The 19,712-nt window shown below is 42.7% G+C and overlaps 1 protein-coding gene across 4 annotated transcripts in view; it reads left to right on the forward strand.

Annotated features, from left to right (window-relative positions):
- Positions 1-19,281, forward strand: part of ZDHHC3 (zinc finger DHHC-type palmitoyltransferase 3) — a 35,633-nt gene extending 16,352 nt beyond the window's left edge. For 2 of the 4 annotated variants that reach the window (XM_065051772.1, XM_065051773.1), the window contains exons 4-7: positions 1,721-1,817; positions 3,574-3,655; positions 5,412-5,542; positions 14,842-19,281. In XM_065051772.1, coding sequence (XP_064907844.1) covers positions 1,721-1,817; positions 3,574-3,655; positions 5,412-5,542; positions 14,842-15,084 — 553 coding nt within the window. In that variant the 3' untranslated portion in view covers positions 15,085-19,281. Of the gene's footprint in view, positions 1-1,720; positions 1,818-3,573; positions 3,656-5,411; positions 5,543-8,282; positions 9,965-14,841 lie in introns of those variants that run through there. The other 2 variants (XM_065051774.1, XM_065051775.1) reach the window with 1 other exon arrangement.
- The last annotated feature ends 431 nt before the right edge of the window (positions 19,282-19,712 follow it).

Genomic DNA, 19,712 nt, shown 5'->3' on the forward strand with positions numbered 1-19,712 from the left:
GATGCTCTAGCACAGACTAAAAACTCTCAGCCTTTGCTACCTCCTTCATGGAGGTCGTCTTTGGCTTGGCTGCCTCAGGTTGTCAGGACCTAGGAGCAATTGAAGAGGTTGGTTGGGTACTTACCTGTTTCAGAGCCCAAGGGAGGTGTGTGTACATCTGCACAAGGTAAATGAGACTGGAGGGAGTACCCTCCTGCTTTACACCACCTGCCCTGCCTCCTCCCCCCTGCAGCTTTTTCTTTTTTTTTAGCAACAGTAATTGATACTTTTCATGTGAAGTACCATTATCTGGCAGATAACTTGCTTTTACTGTGCCAGCTGATTTTACTCCCCATGTAGCTCAAGAATCATGTCAAGCTGTTAATTCTAGGAAAAGAAGGATTTGTGGACTGTTGTCCGCTGCACCTGGGGCCAGCAGGTAATAGGGATCCTGAGGAGAAGTGGCTCCTGATCTGGCCCCATGCTGGGAGGCTGGGGTCTGCCTGGCCACTCTTTCATTTAGGATCAGGGATGTAGCAATGCATTTGTTTTTCAGGCACAGCAGGTGTGGGTCCCTGGGGATTACCCCCTCCTGCTGTGGAGAGTGAGCACAAGGCTGTTTTGATAGACAGGTTTTCTATTATTCATTCATATGTGCTCATAAGAACATGTTTGTGTTTTCGTTTGAATTTCCCTCAAGCATTTAGGTGTTTAAGTTTATTGTTTATATTAAGGTCGAAATATTTTTTTTGTTACAAGAAGAAAAATAAAATTAGCAGAGCCCTCAGTCCTTTCTGTTTAGATGCTGCCAGAATTGCTCTGGAATGGCTGTTTCCTTTTTTCCTGTTGTTTGGTTCTTTTGAGGTTTTGTGCTTTTTTTTTTCATATTTGATTTCTGTGCTTGTTTGTGCAATGTGGTATCAGGAGACTGCTGGTCCTCTCCTATCGTATGAGAAAGCAGCAGAGAAAAACACTTCCTTTATTATGTGAGTTGGAGCAGTTACTGACTAAGAAAGAGAATTATGTTCACACAGAGTAATAATCTTTTAATTATTTGACTTCTAGCCACAATGTGCAAGCTGGCAAGAATTTGCATTTTGATTTTATTAGCCTGGTTTTGTGAAGTGTTTTAACATGTAATTTTACCTTGAACTGTGTATTGTGGTACTGTTCTCCTGACCGACTGCCACAGCTGTTGTGTGCTAGTATGTGGCTTACCTTGATGTTAAGAATCTGTCCTAATGCTTTATTTCTTTTTTTTTTGCAAGTTCCTGCTACCAGCTAATGTTAGTACATAAACCTTAGTCTGTTATTATCAACTCTGAAAAATATCATTATTCATTACTGTTTTTTACAACTTCCTGGGTTGTTCCTTTTGTTTGTTTTTCATCTGTGGACATTTTCACAGACCGAATAGGTTATAACTAAACTAAATCACAGGTTTTTTTTCCATCTGCCTGAGTGTGTTGTTCAAACTATATTTTGATAGAACCACTGATGTGAATATTTTGCTAAGGTGTCTTATTTGGCATTATTTTTTTGCAATGGTGATTTGGTATTGTGTGGCTCATTTTGAGCAGACATGGTCAAGCAAACAAACCACAAATACAAATGTGGTGACCAGTAAATTCATTTAGGTTCCAATTTCATCTCTGATTCTTTTCAATTTCTGTGTCCCCCAAGCCCCTGTGAAATCTTGTATTCCTGGAATGAAATGTGCTAAAGACCTGTGTTCTTTCAGTGTTTGCAAGAGGTGTATTCGGAAAATGGACCATCACTGCCCGTGGGTCAATAACTGTGTAGGAGAGAATAACCAGAAGTACTTTGTACTGTTTACAGTAAGTATATTACAAGTGTTGTTTGAGGTTGTCCAGCGGGCAGCGCTGAAATGCAGTGTGTGAAGCAGCCCCGAAGGCTGGCTGCCTTTACTTTTTTCCACTTGTTTCAGAAGAACTTTACAGGGAACTGTCACTGACTTTATTTTGCTAATTAGGAAACACACACAACACAGCAACAGGGGAAAAGGTGTCAGGGGAACTATTTGCCAGGGTTTTCATAATGTGAGTAGTTTGTTGTGGCATTAAGGCAGGGTCCCAGGCCATGTGTAGGTTCCTAAACGTTGTGGTTGTACGAGTACGTGAGTGGGATCATGTAATAAGAGCTCTTGCCACATCTGAAGTGAGGAGTGGGAAGTCTGCATACCCTTTGGCAAAGATTATCCACTTTTTACTTGCAAGTGGTTTATTTTCATACTTGAAAACCAAGGAGGTGTTTGACTTTTTCTACTATATCTGTGGCATCATGAGGACAAAAACAGGAGTGCAAACTTGAATACTGCATATTCATGGAAGGGTTGAAATCTACTTCATCAAAGCAAACTGCAAATATCCTGTGGGAGTAGCGTGAGCATTGCAAGGCTGAGATTCAGCGATGCTGTTTTATTAATAAATCTTTTGAGACATCTGTAGGTTAGAGGAAGAATGTTCTCATATTACCAAGTAAAAAGGCAGAGATTTTCAGTTAAGTGGAAAGGCTTACTGTTCTGTGGTGTGGTTTGTTAGGCTGTGGGTTACAAAACAAAATGAATCCAATTTCTTTGCCTTGAGCAAGGTTTTCTTCACCATGAGGAGTGAGCTAGGTGTTTTAATCCTATCAAAAAGATTTCTGTTTCTGTTACAACTGACATCTACTTTCAAGCAGGCTGTATTAAACACTTAATGTAGTGGAGAGAGAAACAAAAACGGTTGCTGGTTTTGTTCTTAGTTATCCTTTTTGAGATCTGAGGAGCTGAAAGAACAACAGCACGCTCAACTTGCAAGGAAAACCAAAATATTCTCCTGTCACCTTTTACTGCTTCCACAAGGGTTTCTTGTAACATAACCCCTCTCACTTCCAATATTTGCCGGCCTGTGTCAGAGTCTGTCGGTTCAGGAGAGTAATCTTTTAGCCTTGTTTTGGTAAATTGTAGTGTGTGTGTGTAGCACTTCATATAGTTTAAAACAAAAAGGATTAAGTACAAATTATTGAAGCTTGAGAGAAACTTTCCATGCAGTGTCTGCCTCAGGGAAAAAATACTTTTTTTTTTTTTTTTTAAATAATTTTTCCGAAACTCATGCTGGAAAATGGATAAGGTGCATGTTGTGGTTAAAACAAATTAGCTGTTTTTCTCTGGGAAACTGTAGTGCTCCTAAGAGCAAGGACGTAAGCTTTGACGAGATGATACCTCGATGTCAGAGTGTTGCTGTTCTCTGAAAGCTGCGCTGTACTCAGCTGAGATCAGGACAGTGAGCCGTGTGGAAGGCTGTGCTGGGGTGCAGGAGTCTGGGGTTCGTGCCCTCCTGGCTTTGAATTAAACAGTGTCCCTGCTGTGCACTCAGAGCTGTTAGTAAAGCCAGAATGAGTCTGTGTAGTCTTAGCATTTGCCAACTTCAGGGTCCTCATTTAGGAGGGATGGGGGAGGGCCTGGTGGCTTTTGGAGTGGTTTTTGGTTTGGGTTTGTTTGAAGTCTTAACACGTTACTTAAAGTATTTGGAAGATTTGGCATTTTGGGCTTTAAACGTACCTGATACCTATATTACATCCTTTGTTTTTCAGATGTATATAGCACTGATTTCCCTGCATGCTCTAATCATGGTGGGATTTCACTTCTTGTATTGCTTTGAAGAAGACTGGACAAGTGAGTACTAACAAAGTATTTCATTAAAATACCAGATTAGCCTATGTATAAGACCTTATAATATAGTATGCTTGTAAGGCAACCCATTTTATGCTGGTTTCAGGAGAATGCTGTCAGGGCTCTGCTGTGCTACCTCTATTGTTTGGTGTTTTTTTTTTAATCCTGGAACTTCTTCATTGTTTCTGACTTGCTGAGATCTCTGTCCTGAAAAGTCCTGTTTCAACTTAAGCCTAACACTGCCCAGGGAGAAGCTGAGATGTGAAGACACCTAGATAGTATGTGTGCAATCATCTACTGCTGATGTGAATGTGGCACTGATTTCCTGAATGCCAACACAAGATAAGAAGAACGTGTGTAATTTTTTTAAAAGGGTAGTGTGAATCATTCTTGCAAGACTGCCAGGAAAACATACTAACTCAGATCCAAAAATCCACCCTCACAAGAACAGACAATTCCTTTCCACACAAAAAGAAACAACCAATCAACCAAAAATAAAAATCCCAGCCCTCATTCTGGAGCAGCCAGTGAGTAAATTTTCACAAAGCCAGTTGAGATGTGTTTTTAAAAACACAAATAGATATAGGAAATCCTCTAGGTAATGCTGAGTCAAACAGCAAGTTGTCAAAGAATGTGTGTGCAGATGTATCTGCTGCTTGTGGATTTTTCTGGAAGAGCATTAGCTTCATTTTTCTTGAAGTTTCAGTTGTGTCATTCAATATAATGATCGGTTTTAGTTTATAATACTGCAGACAGTGGACACATTTACACATATGAACTGAATTTGACAGGGTTGTTCTGCAGTTCAAAACTTTTTCAAATAGCCACCAGCTGTCACTGAGAACATCTGGATTTTAATACACTGGCCAGGGCCATAGAGGAAGGATACATCAAAAGACAGAGTTTCCTTTGCCCACTTTTTAGGAGCCTGTATCTGTGAGGGAAGCACTTTTCACCTGTCCCAGGTTTGGTGGCAGAACAGAGCAGTTCTGATAGATGGATCTGTGGTTCCATCTGCCTTGGGTATGTGCTGATTGTGTTAGCCCCTGATTATGGTGTTTCTGTTAAAGCTTAACATCTCATGACAAAAATAGGATTTTTGGTGATTCTCATTCTTGCATTTCAGAAAAATATGGAGATGTTCAGATACGTACAACACTCAACACTATGATTTTTGCCCTACAACGTTTTTCTTTCTCTTCCTTTCTTCTGCTCCTCTTTTATAGTTACCTTCTCATAATTTTTTATCAGTGCTTGCCAGAGTTTGCACTATAGAGTAAGAGGAAAAATAAGAATTTGGCTTAATCCGCCCTTCTTTAGGTTATGACTTAGAGCAGTTATGAAAGGAAGCGTACTCTAATTATCCTTGTGTCTTGACGACCAACTTGCGATTTCTAATGGGACATTATCGTTTTGGAAAATCTGTTAAGATGAAAGTTTAGGAGAGAAGATACAGGTGAAATTGAGTGGAGTCTCGGTCAGTGTTCTGGGGAAACACCTAAGTGGAAAAGAAAGTTGTATTCTTGAAGTGTTGCAGGGTGAGTTTTTTTTAGTTCTGCTTTTATTTAAACTTGCGGGATCATTTTCATTGTTGAATACCCTCAGGAATGTCAGAACTTCCCTGTGCACCTCTTTGAGAATGATGATCGTGTAATTTATTTTGATAGCTCGAGTGTGGAAAACTCGTGGCTTAGCAGGTGTTAAGCAGCTGCTGCATTACCTGATCTCCCCTTCCAACTCCATTGTTTTGTCTCCACAGAGTGCAGTTCCTTCTCTCCACCAACTACGGTGATTCTTCTCATCCTCTTGTGTTTCGAGGCTCTCCTGTTTCTCATCTTTACCTCAGTTATGTTTGGGACCCAAGTACACTCCATCTGCACTGATGAAACGGTGGGTGTTTCACAGACTCTCCTTTACACTCTCTCTCACCATTTGTATAAGCCCTGTATAAAGCTACAAGGTCTTCTCTTGTTGCACGAGGAGTTCATGTATGTGTAGCCTTTGAGGAAAGATCCAGCATCATAAACTGAGCTAGCACAGTGCTGGATTGTGCTCTCTGAAGGTTACTGTGAGTAGTATACACCTACATATTGGCTGGGATGCTGTGTTGACAGTACTTCTGATAAGGTGGGCATTGGTAACTGGGGTTACTGTGTAGAGCATTCGTCCCTGTGGATTCAAGAAACTTCTTCCTTTAGTGAAGTGGGTTTACATTTATATTGTCTGAAATACAGCTGTGTGTCCCCTGGTGTCACTACAGCTCTATGTGCTGGAAAATCAGGATGAGCAGGTGTAGGAGGGAGATACATATACAGACACACAGGCACTTCTAGTCCTGGAGTAGTTAAGTTTATACAGTCCTAAAATTACATTTGGCCTTTTGAAGGCAACTGTGAGGCTGATGTGGCCCCCGGTGAAAATGAGTTTGACACCCCTAGTCTAGTCCATAAGGTTTAAGTTTTATCTGCTTGTTAAACAGTTCAAAAACTCTTGCCAGAGGGGGAAAAAGAGAGTGGACTAGGCCCATGAAAACCTGCTGGGTACCATCTGGTGCAAAGCCACCATGCTGTCCCCAGACAACAATGGCATAGCAGAGGTTACATAGTGTTGCAGTCCGTTGTCTATCCCATTTGCCCACTTCTGTAAAGATGGAGCTTGTGACTCCTGGGGATGTTCCCACACTGTGAATACTGCTGGCCTTCACCAAGCATGCTCAGATACCTTAATTAACTGGACTGGTTGAAGTGATAAGTCTTAAAAGAGCAACAACTCTTTCTTCTTCCCCTACCTCCTTTAGTTTTCTTTCCACTTCACTTGTTTGCCCATGGCCAGTTGAAGCTAGAATAGGTATTTTTGCTGCCGTTTGAGAGCTATGACTGGCATTACAGACTGTAAGAGCCCATTGCTCCTGAGTCTTTTTTGCAGTACTTTTTCAAATACTCGACTTCTGCAAGAGGCTGCTGTTCACATTGTGGCTCTTGTGTGTTCAGAGGAAGACATCAGGTGTTGTTTCTGCTGGGGAGAGCCCTGGGAAGAAGTACAGTGTCACACAGAACAACAAGATCCTGCCAAGCTTGAGTTTGTCAATAAGCGCATGAATTAGCAATGCTGCCTGTGAAATCATCATTTGGATTTCCCGATCTTTGAAGCCTTTCAAGAGTTTTTAGAAGCTGCTTCCTATAGCTGGGCACCCAAATAAACCCCCCCAATTTTCCCTTCCCCTTAAATTCTGGGAACTTATAGATATTAAAAGAACAATGCCACAATCTAAAATAAGAAAAGAAACATGGCTTCCCCCTGTTGGGTTGTGGGTTTTCATTTTTGTTTTCTTTTTAAATATGTGCCATTAAGGGTTTTGCTCTGTGGAATGTCTCATTATTGATTTGCTAGCATTGAGCTGGTTGTATCTGGCAAGCAGTCTTTTTTGAACAGAGGAATATTTCCAGGTGAAGTTCTTGGAGGTGCGGTCTCTTGCGGTGTTTTATTTCGTATTTTAGAGACAGGGCTGTGTCTTGCCCTTTCTCCCTTTCTTCTTCCAGTCACTGGGAGACCTAACTCCACATCTTGTGTACATTGTCCCACCAGGATGGTTCCTTTCTGCCTGAAGGGACCCAGAGCCCTAGTATGTTGCTGTTGTCTCTAGAGGGGACATTTACCAGGGATCAGCACAACTGTCGCAGTTGACCCATGTGTTCTGCAGAGCTCCCAGAATTGGTAATTTGAGACACACAGATTCATTACAGTGCATTAATCCAGAGCACGGGAGAGACATGTAGGTCGGGAGAAGCTTACCTTGCAAAAGATGCGAAGTTAAAGAGCAGAGTGATCAGCCCGCTGCTGCAGCCTGTCTGAGACTAATGCTCTCCAGTGACTGCACCCATTCATTTTGCTTCTGCGGCAGCCAGGCACAGCTCTCCTGAAAGACCAAATTCACTCGTTGGGTGTTAGGCACGATACAGATAATTTTTTACTTTTTTAATGATTGACTAGCGAATGTTTCAGCTGATTGCTTGACGGCTTATTTTTGTTCTCCCTCTAACCTTTACTAAGCAATGCCAATGATTTCTCTCAAATCGGTGTCTTATTTAACCCTTTCTCCCTGCTGTCAGCCCGTGCATGATTCTAATGAAACATGAAGAGGCACCAGGTAGACTCAGCTACACTGAGCCATGGGCACTTCCTGAACTTGCTTGGTGAATCTGGGAGCATTATCGAGATTGTCTTTGGGTTTGTGGGTTGTTTTTTTTTGTCTGCAAGCTTATAATGGTTTCCTCTAAAACTTTTCCATCTGGTCAGCACATAATGCTTTCAGCCATTAAAGCACATACTTCATGATAGGTTTTAGGCGGTGGGCTTTTTTTAATTGACATCAGATGCAATTGGAGGTCAGGTCTTAAAAGGTTTATGAAATATCTAGGCCTGAATAAAATGGAAGTAATTTTATTTGCAAGGAATATTTTCTATCCTTAGTATTTTTTAGTATAAAACAATGAAAAGGAAAGGCAGTAAAGACATTTATATTTTACTACTCCATCCTTTAGAGAAGGGGTAAGTGAGAATAGACCTTTCCCCAGACCCAGAACTACAGAATTTGAGCGTTTGACTGAAAATGTGATATTTCTATTTTCAGGGAATAGAACAGTTGAAAAAGGAAGAGAGAAGATGGGCTAAAAAAACAAAATGGATGAACATGAAAGCAGTATTTGGCCATCCGTTCTCTATAGCATGGCTTAGCCCATTCGCAACACCAGACCAAGGAAAAGCAGACCCATACCAGTATGTGGTCTGAGGAACTCTTGACCAGCATTTCCACTAAAATAGAAACATATTACAGCACTACTGTTATAAATTTTCCATGAATGTTGAAAACACAAAGCAAAACAAACTTTTTTTATGTCTATTCAATGGCTGATAATTGCAGAGAAAAAAAAGCCCTGTATTCCACAATTTCAGATAACTGTATCTCTGGCTGAAACCGCTGCTGCTTTTTTTTTTCTTTTTTTTCATTCTCATTGTTTTTTTCTCTTTTTTTTTTTTTTTTTTAAATCTTGTTAACTTTACTGGCCTTTGTTTCTCTCTGCTTTCTGTTTGGCATGACTAATGTGAAGGGGATCCTCTTTCTCTGTTGTGATCCACCTCTTCTGAGTAGATTCTCATGCTGTCTCCTGACTGTGATGAGCTCTGTGGAAGACATGTGAGTGCCAACAGCCCTACACAGACACCTTTGGACCTCCCGAAGGGGCACGTTGCTCTTTCGTAAGCGAACTTGAACCGGGAAGCAGACACTTCACTTGCCAAAAGGTGCAAGGCAAGAACGCGACACAGCAAAGAGCCAGTTGACCTGGTGATCGTATATAGTTAAAAGTACTCAAAACAAATGTTGCCAACAGCAATTCCCACCCCACCCTCCTTTTTCCTTCTAGCCACAGATCTGTTTCCATCTTTCTGGCATTATTTTGTCTGTTCCCTCCCTTGTGTGCAGGAAATCGTTGCCCTCTTAGGATAACTCTGGCAGATTTTAGAAGACTCGTTGGATTATTAAATGCCTTACATTTGCAGGAAAGAAAGAAATCTAATTTTCAAGTGTTTAGAATAGCAGAATCATCTTGTTTGTGTATATTTGTCTTGGTAAACGAGTTGTTAGAACAATGCCTGCTAAACAGTGTTAATGTGAAAAACTGACATGAATGCCCAGACTACTATAAAGACTAATGTTGACGGGATGTGTAGGTGTACCAGGGCGATTGATTCTATATTCTTAGCACTGCCCTGATTTAGAGCTTTGTAAGTCTTTTCTCATATCTATGCATACATGTGTATGTGTGTAAACACACACACGTATATGTGTAAGTGTTTGCAAGTGGGAAATATTGATGGTAAGGCGCATGCATATTGTTATGAGCTGTGTGGTGATGGAAGTGGGAGGGACAGAAGGCGTTCCAGAAACGGGTAGAGCTGAACCATTCATAATTACAGCTGACATTCTTGTGTTCAGGCAGGAATTTTGTTATATTTTTGGATCGTGACTCCCATGGGTTCACCAAATGAATTGCAAACAAAGGAAAAATACAAATCAGATGTGTCCGTGACTTCCAAGGAATCTTTTCTTTCCTTGGTTTAAAACAAAACGGTATTTTTTTTTTTTGGAAAATGACCTGTTTAGACTGCTTCAAAGCCATGAGGGAAGGGGGGGAAATCAGGGAAGGAGAAATTTAATGGATGTCTCGTTTCGGAAGTAATGTGAATGCTGCATCTTTTCAATCTGTCAATGCTTCCATATGGAAAACAAATGCAATAAAACTTTTCCAAAAACTTGTTGGCTGTTCCTATTTTCTTTCTTCAAACACTGGGAAAAATCTGTAGTCGTTTTGTGAACTTTCACTTCCGTATGCAATCAGGCAGGAGCACATAAAGATTAACTGATTGTACAACTTTTAAGTTGAAAAATGAGTTAATCAGTAGTACAGTGGGGGGTTAATCGGTGGTTTTATTTCCCTGCTCGGAGGAGGCTGTCAGTGAGCGTGCTGCTGTGCCAACAGGCTGTTTCTGCAGCCCTCCAGCCTCCGGGGCGGATCAGCCTGACATCTCTGCAGCACGACTGCCCAGAGGGAGCCACGGGCTGCGCTTGTTCCTCGCCGGGAAAGCCATTTGAAGGAAGCGTGGCCTATGCAGACACGTTCCCGTAGCAAAGAAAAGCTGAGGTTTTGTTTTTTATAGCGCTGATACTGCTGGTAGTGGAAAACTACTGTAAATAAACACGTAGCTCTGGTATGCAGTGCTGTTTTTCAGAGAATGGTCCCAGCTTAATGGTTAAGGGCTGGATCCTCGGCCGCAGTCAGTTTAGTCAGCGAGGGATGTGCAGGTGATAACTTGATCTGGTGGAGAATCTGGGCCTAAAAGTGTCTTGGTGCAAAATCATGGGATAGAATCACAGAATCATGCTGGTTGGAAGAGACCATCAAGATGATCGAGTCCAACCATAACCTAAATCTAGCACTAAACCATGACCCTAAGAACCTTGTCTGTACACCTTTTCAACATGTATTGTGGGGGCAGGCTTTAGTCACCTAGGCAATTAATGAACGAATGCATCTCTTCGTACACTTCATTGCTTTAAAAATTGTACTGGTTATAAATTCCACTGGTGCACATTCCAGTTTTCGTTTGTTTTTAATTATCCTTATTCACTATGCATTTTGGAAGGAGATTGGTTATTTTGACTATTGTGAGAAAATGTGTAATTGGTGTTTTTGTTTGTTTGTTTCAAACATGCAAATTGTTAAACAGCATTATGTAGCATTGGTATATTACCCTTGGGTGTCCTCCTTCATGTTAGTGCTGCTCTACAAATAGTTTTTGCTTTATTGGCAGAAGATACGTACGGGGAGCTGATCTTTTTCTGTAAGTGTTCTTGACTTTGTTCTCTTTATTTTACCTCTTGAATTGAAAAGATTATGATCATCTTTGCCTACCAGAAAGGAAAAAAAGTGTTAATTCAAAGCAAAGTCAGTATTCTAAAAAGAACTTGGGGGAGAGATCTGGAAATAATTTATCCACAAAAGTATTTTATGTTGAAATGAAAGCAGTATTTATCAATTTTCTACAAGAGAAAGTGATGAAATATTTGTTGCAGATCAGACTGGTTTTAACAAAAGGTTTACACTCAGGCAGACTTAAAAACTTGCTATTTTGAAAAGAAGATTCAATGAAATGTGAACTTTGGGGGGTTTGAGTCTCTTTTTATTTTAAACTAGCTGCAGCTGTTCAACAGGCTCGACTCAGATCCATTTATTGTTTTGACCAAAAACCTTACACTTTTTCAATGCTGTTTAGCCTTCAAATACTTAAGAACAAGACTGGAGGACCTTGAGTAGATATATACCAAAAACCTTACACTTTTTCAATGCTGTTTAGCCTTCAAATACTTAAGAACAAGACTGGAGGACCTTGAGTAGATATATACGTCCATTACTTTTAAGAGATATAATCTATCAATGTGCAGGAGAGTTGATAAGTAAATTACGTAGCATGTGAGGATCCTTTGACCTGGAGTGTCACATTATTGACACTCCAGAAAACCAGCTCCTAGTGCTGTGGCTGCCACTTGCCCAGTCTCAGATTAGAGGAACAAACTGGGCAGAATTTATATGTGAATTGAAGTATGTCAAATTATACTGTAGGAATTTCTGAATTCTAATATTGACTTTACAACTAGTTTTGTTTTAAATGAGGCGTCATCACAGCTTGCAGAAATGCCCATTGGTACCTGTTAGGTGTGTGTCTCAGTAGCTGGGGCTCCTCAGTGTTACTTGCACTGTATGGCTTGGTGGTGCAATTTGGATTAGAGTAAATGTGGGTCAGTGTTAATACAAGAAAGGCAGACTTACCAGTTTGCTCATGTATTTTCTCAGAACTACCTGATTGAAGGTGCTTGCTCTGTTCTAGTGTGGCTGAGAGAAGCTGAAGCATAAACTTGATCAGAGGCAGGACACCTTTTTTTTTACCCAAATCTAAGAGGTGCTCCAAGCAGCAATGAGTGCAGAGACCTGCCATAGGGAAAGACTGCCTTAATCATGATTTCTGATAGCAACACTTCCTCTGTCTTCCCCTTTGAATTGTGACAATGCTTTCCCCTTCTATTCTCTCTTTCCCTTTGGATTTTAAAAGTGTATTTAAAAAAATACATATGCACTTCTTCTAACATGCAAGAGCTGTCCTGCAGATCGCTTCTGGGTCCGGCCACACAGTGCAGCATCCTCCTCTGGCGCTGTGCAGGAGCGGATACCAAGGGCAACAGTGGGACAAACGGGGTCTGTCCTGCAGTGTCGCAGTGGTAACGGGTCACCCTCGTCTTACTGTCCCTGCATTTGCGACACTGCACCGCTTACTGAAATGGGAGTGTCCAGTGTTTAAATATCGCTCTGTCTATGTATGCTCTTTTCACTATTTGTTCAAAATCGTGTAATTTGAAATAGTCACAGGTGATGCTTCCTGAGCCCCTTTTTAAAAAAAAAAAAGTGAAATAGTTGTGTGATGGGAAAGAGAAACAGCTGATAGTTGAATTTGAAATACAAAATTCTCACTTTCTAAAAGAATGGTCAGAGATTTGAGGTAAATATATTTTTAAAAAAAGTTTCGTTAAACAGTAGTGAAACATCTTCAAGAGTTGTGCCTTCCTTCCTTCCCACTTTTAAGGCAAAACCTCAGGCCCTACTGACTGTGGGGCAGGCAGCCAAAATCAGACCAGGATACAATTTTTAAAACTTCTGCTCGTTTTCAATACATGCCCTGCAGGAATTAGCGAGGTCAGGCTGGGTGAGGGAAAGTATGCCCCTGCCTGCGCTGATTAACTGCTCCCTAATCTGGTTTTAGTGCAACCTCAGCCTGACCTTGCTTATCGCCCTGGTTAGCAGATTCTGTTTGGAGCAGGTGAGGGATGTCGTTTTGGGGAGCGAAGAGAGGGCTCGCTGCCCAAAAGTGCTCAAGATCCTTATTCCCCATCTAGATGGCAGTGTGGAATGAACCAGGTTATGGACCTGACTGAGGGCAGGATTAAAGCTTGTGCTGCTGGGAAAGGTTTCAATGTTTGGTGGCGGTTTCTCCTCCTGCCCCATGCTGCTTGTTTTCCTTCTGTCCAGATACTCACACGATAAATGCTGAAGCAGCAGCAGCACCTGATGCCTCGTCCCAATTGTATAGAGGCTGCGAGGGATTTTCCTTGGAATAGTAAAAACTGCGTTTGCCAGCTTGGGAGCAGAGCAAAGAGACACCATGTCTGTGCTTAGCATTGCAAGATGCACGTTTGTGCTTCAGGGCTTGAATTTTTCCCAAAATTGCAACCCTGAAGACTTAATGTTTTGTATTTCATAATTTCTGCACGTTTGCTGTTGGATTTCTCCAAAGTTAGCATGAGAAATGCTGCGTAGATGAAGCTCCCAAAAGCTTTGCATGTAATTCTTCAGTTTATGGTGTGTTTTCTCCCAGGCCTCCTCATGCTGACTCAATGTTATTGCAAAGCCAAGCTGCTGCTGTATTAAAATGTTGTGTTAGTTACCAGGCTTACTGCAAGTCCAGCTGTGGTGCCCCTGAGCTGTTGCATGTATTCATTTCCTCCCGCTGCAATGCTTTGAAATGTTTTCTGGGTCACTAGGGAAAATCTGCAGAATTAGAACACGGCAAGTGTATTTTTCATTACAGCTCCTCTAAAGCTGCTCTTCTAAATGCTTTTAACTGAATTTGCTCATTTTGTCCTTTCCCTGAGCATCTAAAACCTTGGAACCAGTATTCTTGCTTCTCTAAGAACAGCGTTTCTGTGTGGCTTCTTGTATATTGTCATGAGCATATCATGTGCAGCTGTAGATCTTCTTACATGGTGAAGAAGATGGGTATAAAAATACGTGCTCTGTTTCACATAGTGGTAGCTTTAAAAAAAATTCTTAGTTCCTTATTTCTACATGAAGACGACTACCAGAAAAAAATGTCACAGCCTAAATTTGAAGGATATGTTATTTAAATGCCAATAAAATGTTTGCTTTATTAAAAGTGATGCTCTTGGAGGGATGATAAAATCAAAATAGTGACTGACCAAGGCTCCGGTGTCCTGCTTTGACACCTCCTCTTCCACCCATATGGATGTCCTCATGTCCCAGCGAGTGGTGTGGTGTGATTTGTCTTAGACAACTTGTTAAATGGAAATTTTGTTCTTAAGTATTTGCTCTTCACTGGTGTTCTTATGTCAGCTTCTAGTGACAGTCCTACATGTGGATATGGTAAATTCCCGATCACTGGAAAAAGTTGTAGTATTTTGCTTGCATCTGGGCTATTGTAAGATGGCTAAATAAGGTGAAATTTTCAATTTTAATTGCATTTTGTTATTCCTGGAGGGATTAAAAAAGCATCAGGAGAAAAGATCTATGTTTCCCAAAGGGATGGCTTTTTAAAAGCCATCTCTTTACCATACAAATCAATAGCACCTTGTACCGAAATAGGTCACCGAGATTCATGTTATCCGTGGATTTTGTCTTGTTTTAGGCTTTTGTTATGAAACTCTCAATAACACGAGACATCTGTCTTTGTTGTTCACTAAAACCTAAGCAGCGACCTGACTGTAGATGAGCCGTTTTGCACATGCTACAGCGGTTGTACCTTCTACAAATGCAAGACAACCCACAACTCTTCTCTTCTTGCAGGGTATTGAGCGTCTTAAAAACCAGAAGCCAACCTGGGAGAAGATCAGCGGCTGGGAAGGAATGAAGCTGGCATTTGGTGGTGCCTTCTCCTTGGGCTGGTTCAATCCCTTTTCGAACCTGAACTGCAGGAGCCCAGTGCCGGCTGAAGCGGCAGCAGCAGCTCCTGCATCTGCAATATTGACCCAAGAAGAAATTGAGCAGTTTCTCACTCGAGATGTTGCCGTCCCAGTGTTACATGAATAAGCAAAGCATTCTCCAAGGTGTCAAGAGCAGCTTTCAGGTGGTTCTTTTTGTTTGTTTTTAATAACTGCTTTTGCTGGAGATCTAAAGGGTTGTTTTTTAACATACTTTGGGTGCATTAAAAAATTCAGAAGTATTTATCTGGAAGCTGGGTACAGCACTAGCAGAAGCAATGCAAATCTCCAGAGAAAGCTTTGTAAGGGATGAGATTCATAATCTCCTTCTTGGACCTGTGACAAGTGCTTCATTGGGCTTTTCTTACTTGGCCTTTAAGGGAAGTTTATAATTGTTGGATAGGTTGGCCCCAGCTCCCAGAAATGTGCAGTCCTAAGGAGACTGGTTAATCTTTTGTTGTTACAGCTTCTTGGAGGGCTAAATAATAAACCATGCGCAATGGCCAGATTAGCCCAGACCCAAAGGTTTTCTTGGAGAAAGTGTCCTTTTTAGCTCTTTCTGTGGATTATGAAAACCACTGGTGCTCAGGTCTTGGCAAAGGTGGAATACCAGACTACAGGCACAGCAGATGGGTGAGCTCACCGTGGGTATTATTCCTTTGGGCTCCAAAATATCTCCAGGGGTACATTTTGACCCTCTGTGCTCGTGGGGCTGCCCAAGACTTTGGCTGAGAGGACAGCGAGCTGGTAGTGCTGCTGGGCTAGCGGGAGCCTTCATCCACAGCCAGCACAACCGAGAGCGGGCAAGTACTGGCCAAGTTTTCAAGCTGCTGGTGGGGAAAATCTTTCGCCAGGATGTGCGGTTCCTGAGCACGTACGATGTGTGGAGCGGGAGCTGCCTGGCCGAGCTCTGCAGCCCAGAACACAGGCAGCTGGTCTAGGCTGGGCACCAGGGATATTTCTGCCATAAAGAAGAGGGTGATGCGTGAGCACCCTGCTGATGGAGGTACTGGCTCTCTCCATTTGTCTTGTCTAATTTAGATGTCTGTCTGTCTTTTGTTTGTTTTTCCTTGATGGCCAGAGTTAGCTGAGGATGAATATTGCTTCTTAATCATACTAGGGTTTAACATTGTGCTGTTATTTCCTTATGCTAATTTTGCAGCCAGCTCCTGGAGCACATTGGTGAGTGCATAGCAGGAGCGTGCATTGCTCAAGGAAGGCGTCACTGCAGGTGGCAGTAGTTGCAGCAACGTCATGGGGAGGTGATGCTAGCCGCTGCATCCAAACACGCTACAAACACTTGGTGTGCTCCAAATGTCAGTGTGGTTTTAGTTCAGACTGTTTTTCAGGTTTGTTTGTTTGTTTTTCTTCTTCTCATGTCCCTTAGCTCAATTGTCAGTAAATTTTGCAGGATATTAGAGACGTGCTCCTGGTTTCCTCCCCCCCACAGGACGAGCTTGCGTTCATCTCCCCCCCCTCTATAATGTGGACCAAAGATAACTGTTTCCTCTCAAAAGTAAAAGAAAGGAGTTTTGGGGATGAAGGCATAGTATTGCGCAAGACCTAGATGAAGTTTTTATTATTTATAGAAGCAATACCAAGTGCAATTTGTGCAAGACGTATTAATGGTGTGACATTCAGGGATACTGTGAAGGGATGAGATTCTCTTCTGCTCTTGTCCTCTGCCACAGCAGTCCCTTTTTCTGGCAAAGGGACTGGGAACAAACTGAGTGCCGTGACTGTTAGGAGCACAGCTTGGCTACAACCTAGGGAGTATTCTCAAGCAGTTGTTCTATCCCGTATCCCCTCTGGATGGCCCCTCTTTTTCAAAGGAAATTAGATTTAGAAAAAAATGGATTTATAAAAGCCTTTTTTTGTAAAGAAAAACAGCCTGAGTTTGTGGAGGATTGAGGTGTACTCTCCTGTAATTTAGACATGAGGCCTTTGAACGTCATTGCTCTGTGCAACAGCGTGATAGCGAGAGAAGAAGCTCTCCTGCTCCTGCACCAGCCTGCGTTCATAGCATCATAGAATCATTTCAGTTGGAAGAGACGCTCAGGATCATCGAGTCCAACCATAACGTAACCTAAGTCTAGCACTAAACCATGTCCCTAAGAACCTCATCTAAACGCCTTTTAAACACCCCCAGGGAAGGTGACTCCACCACTTCCCTGGGCAGCCTGTTCCAATGCCTGACAACCCTTTCTGTGAAGAATTTTTTCCTAATGTCCAATCTAAACCTTCCCTGGTTCAACTTGAGGCCATTTCCTCTTGTCCTATCACTTGCTACTCGGGAGAAGACACCAACACCCTCCATGCTACAACCTCCTTTCAGGTAGTTGCAGACAGTGATAACATCTCCCCTCAGCCTCCTTTTCTCCAGGCTGAACAGCCCCAGTTCCCTCAACCGTTCCTCATCAGACTTGTGCTCCTTTGCCAGCGTCCCACAGGAAAGGGACATCAGGGACATATGCAGATCTATAAGGGATTTCCTATAGGGAGCAATAGGGATGTTGAAGGAGGAAAAGTAAAAGTGCCCTTTTTAGCTTATGTTTTCTACTTTTGGCTTTCTGTTCAGCCTCTACATCCAATTAATTCCCTGCCTCTGGTGCTGTCTCTGCAGAGGGAATGTGCTATGGAGTCCTGGGGGAAGAAACTAGTTGATAGTTGAAAATCACCTTGAGGCAAGTGCATGGGGACATCAGCTCAGGAGAGACCCCCCCCCTTGCCCTATGTTTTGGTGATGCTTCTTGGAACATGGACCCCATTTATGTATGTTTGGGTAGGCACAGGTAGAAGCAGAGTGTTTCCTCCTCCACTCTCAAAAAAAATGGTTCTCCCCATCATGAGAATAGGAATCCTTCGCTTCTGTTTCCCACCTCTTGTGTTGTTCCTCAGGTGCTGGCATTTCTAGGTTTTTGTTTGTTTGTTTGTTTTCTAATAGCTGAAATGAAAAAGCAGTGTGAAGAAGGGGGGTGAGAGCCAGAACAGCCATCTCCTCTTCTCCCATGGTGCAATTATTGTCTGAGCGAGAGACAGAGACATGGCCCTGTGCCTCACACGGAGCCATGGGCAGCCAGCCCAGCTCTGGTTCTGGTGCCCCCAAAGACTTTGTAGGGTGACTTTCTATGTCCAGCAAATTGCTTTTCTTGGTGTCTCTTTGCTGTCAGACTCCCTTGTTCCCCTCTTCTTCCTCCCCCCCGAAGTCCCAGCACCCCTTGGTGTATCTCCTCCATCTTCATATTGTGTGGCAACTGTCAGAAATTGCAAAAATTACCACAAGTTGGAAAAATCTGTTTTATCCACAGCTCTGGCATAAACCTCCTTCTTTAATGACTACCTGGTAGCTTGAAACCAAATGTGATTTTCATGAAATTGAAACCAAACGCACCGTTTTCCTTCCCTTCCCTCCATGCCCTCCTTGCCCCTTGTTAAATTGTGCCTTCACCTGCGGGCCATGTTCCTGCAGTCCCGGCTGGCTCGCCGGACACCTGGGGAAGGTGTTCCTTGAGAGCAATTGCAGTGCTGCCAACTGCTGGAGGTCCCATCGCTGCTTCGGTGCGAGGTGTTGATACGTGATGGACAAGGTCGTGGCAGACGTGGAAAACGGTCTTGTACTTCTTATCTGGTGTCTTCTACAGCAGGTTTTCTATGCAAGAATTTACATCTCTTAAAAAAAAAGATATATATATATATATATATTTTGCTGTTTGTAACTCCTTTTTATGCCTCCAGTCACTATTGTACTTATTAAAGGACTAATGCTCCATCTACCAAGGCCCACCTGCTCTTCCCTTCCCTGCGGTCGCCGTGCAGACCCTGTGCCTGCTCTGTCTGGGGAGAGGGTCCCCTGCTCCCAGCCCGGTCACCACCGAGGTGGCCTTGCAGGGACCCAGCGTTACCATGGGGCACCAAGACACCCTGGGCAGAGGGGTGGTGGGGCCTGTTGAGTCTGACTTCCTTTTGTGGCCCAGCTGCCACCCTTGGGCGCTCCTCCAAGGGTTCCCTAAATGTTTGAAATGCAAAGCAGTGGGCAAACCTTTCTTTTTTTCCTGCTCCCTTTTTTTCCCCTCTTCTCTTTTTCCTCTTCCCTTTTTTACCCCCTTCCCTTTTTTTGCCTCTTCCCTTCTTTTCCCCCTTCCCTTTTTCTCCCTTCTTTTGTTTCTCCCTCCCATTTCATGGGCTGCCATGTAACCAGGCATAGTTGCTGTTTTTTGGTGGTTTTTTGTTTTGTTTTGTTTTTTCCCACTCTGCAGCCCGAATGCTTCAGCATTTGCCTTTTAAATAAATAACGACAACAACAAAACCCCCTGTGCTAACGTGTGGCTTCATTTCCTCTTTCCGCATGGAAATGCTGGAAACCCCAGTGCCTGACTGCCGCTGGCCACTTTGTGGCAATGCTGTGGAGCAGAGCTGTCCCTTGCCACCGGTGGGCTTGGGAGGTGCTGGGGTGTGCAGTTCAGTGGCAGGGCTGGGTGGACTCCAGATGTGCACAGCTGTTGTTTCCTTCAACTTGACTGTGGCTGGAAGAACTCCAGATGTACATCACCATCAAGGTCCAACATGTAATCCATCAGAATTCAGGGTGGAAAGGGAAGGACAGAGGTTTTAAGTTTCCTAGGAAGCACTGGTAATGGTGCTGGAGATGGTACTTCTGCGATAAATGCCTGAAAAACCCCCAAAAGAAATTGGGTGTGAGGAAAGGAAGATGTATGAAAAATGGTGTTTGGGGAAACT

This window comes from Columba livia, chromosome 2, assembly GCF_036013475.1.
Source record: "Columba livia isolate bColLiv1 breed racing homer chromosome 2, bColLiv1.pat.W.v2, whole genome shotgun sequence".
Lineage (NCBI taxonomy): Eukaryota > Metazoa > Chordata > Aves > Columbiformes > Columbidae > Columba > Columba livia.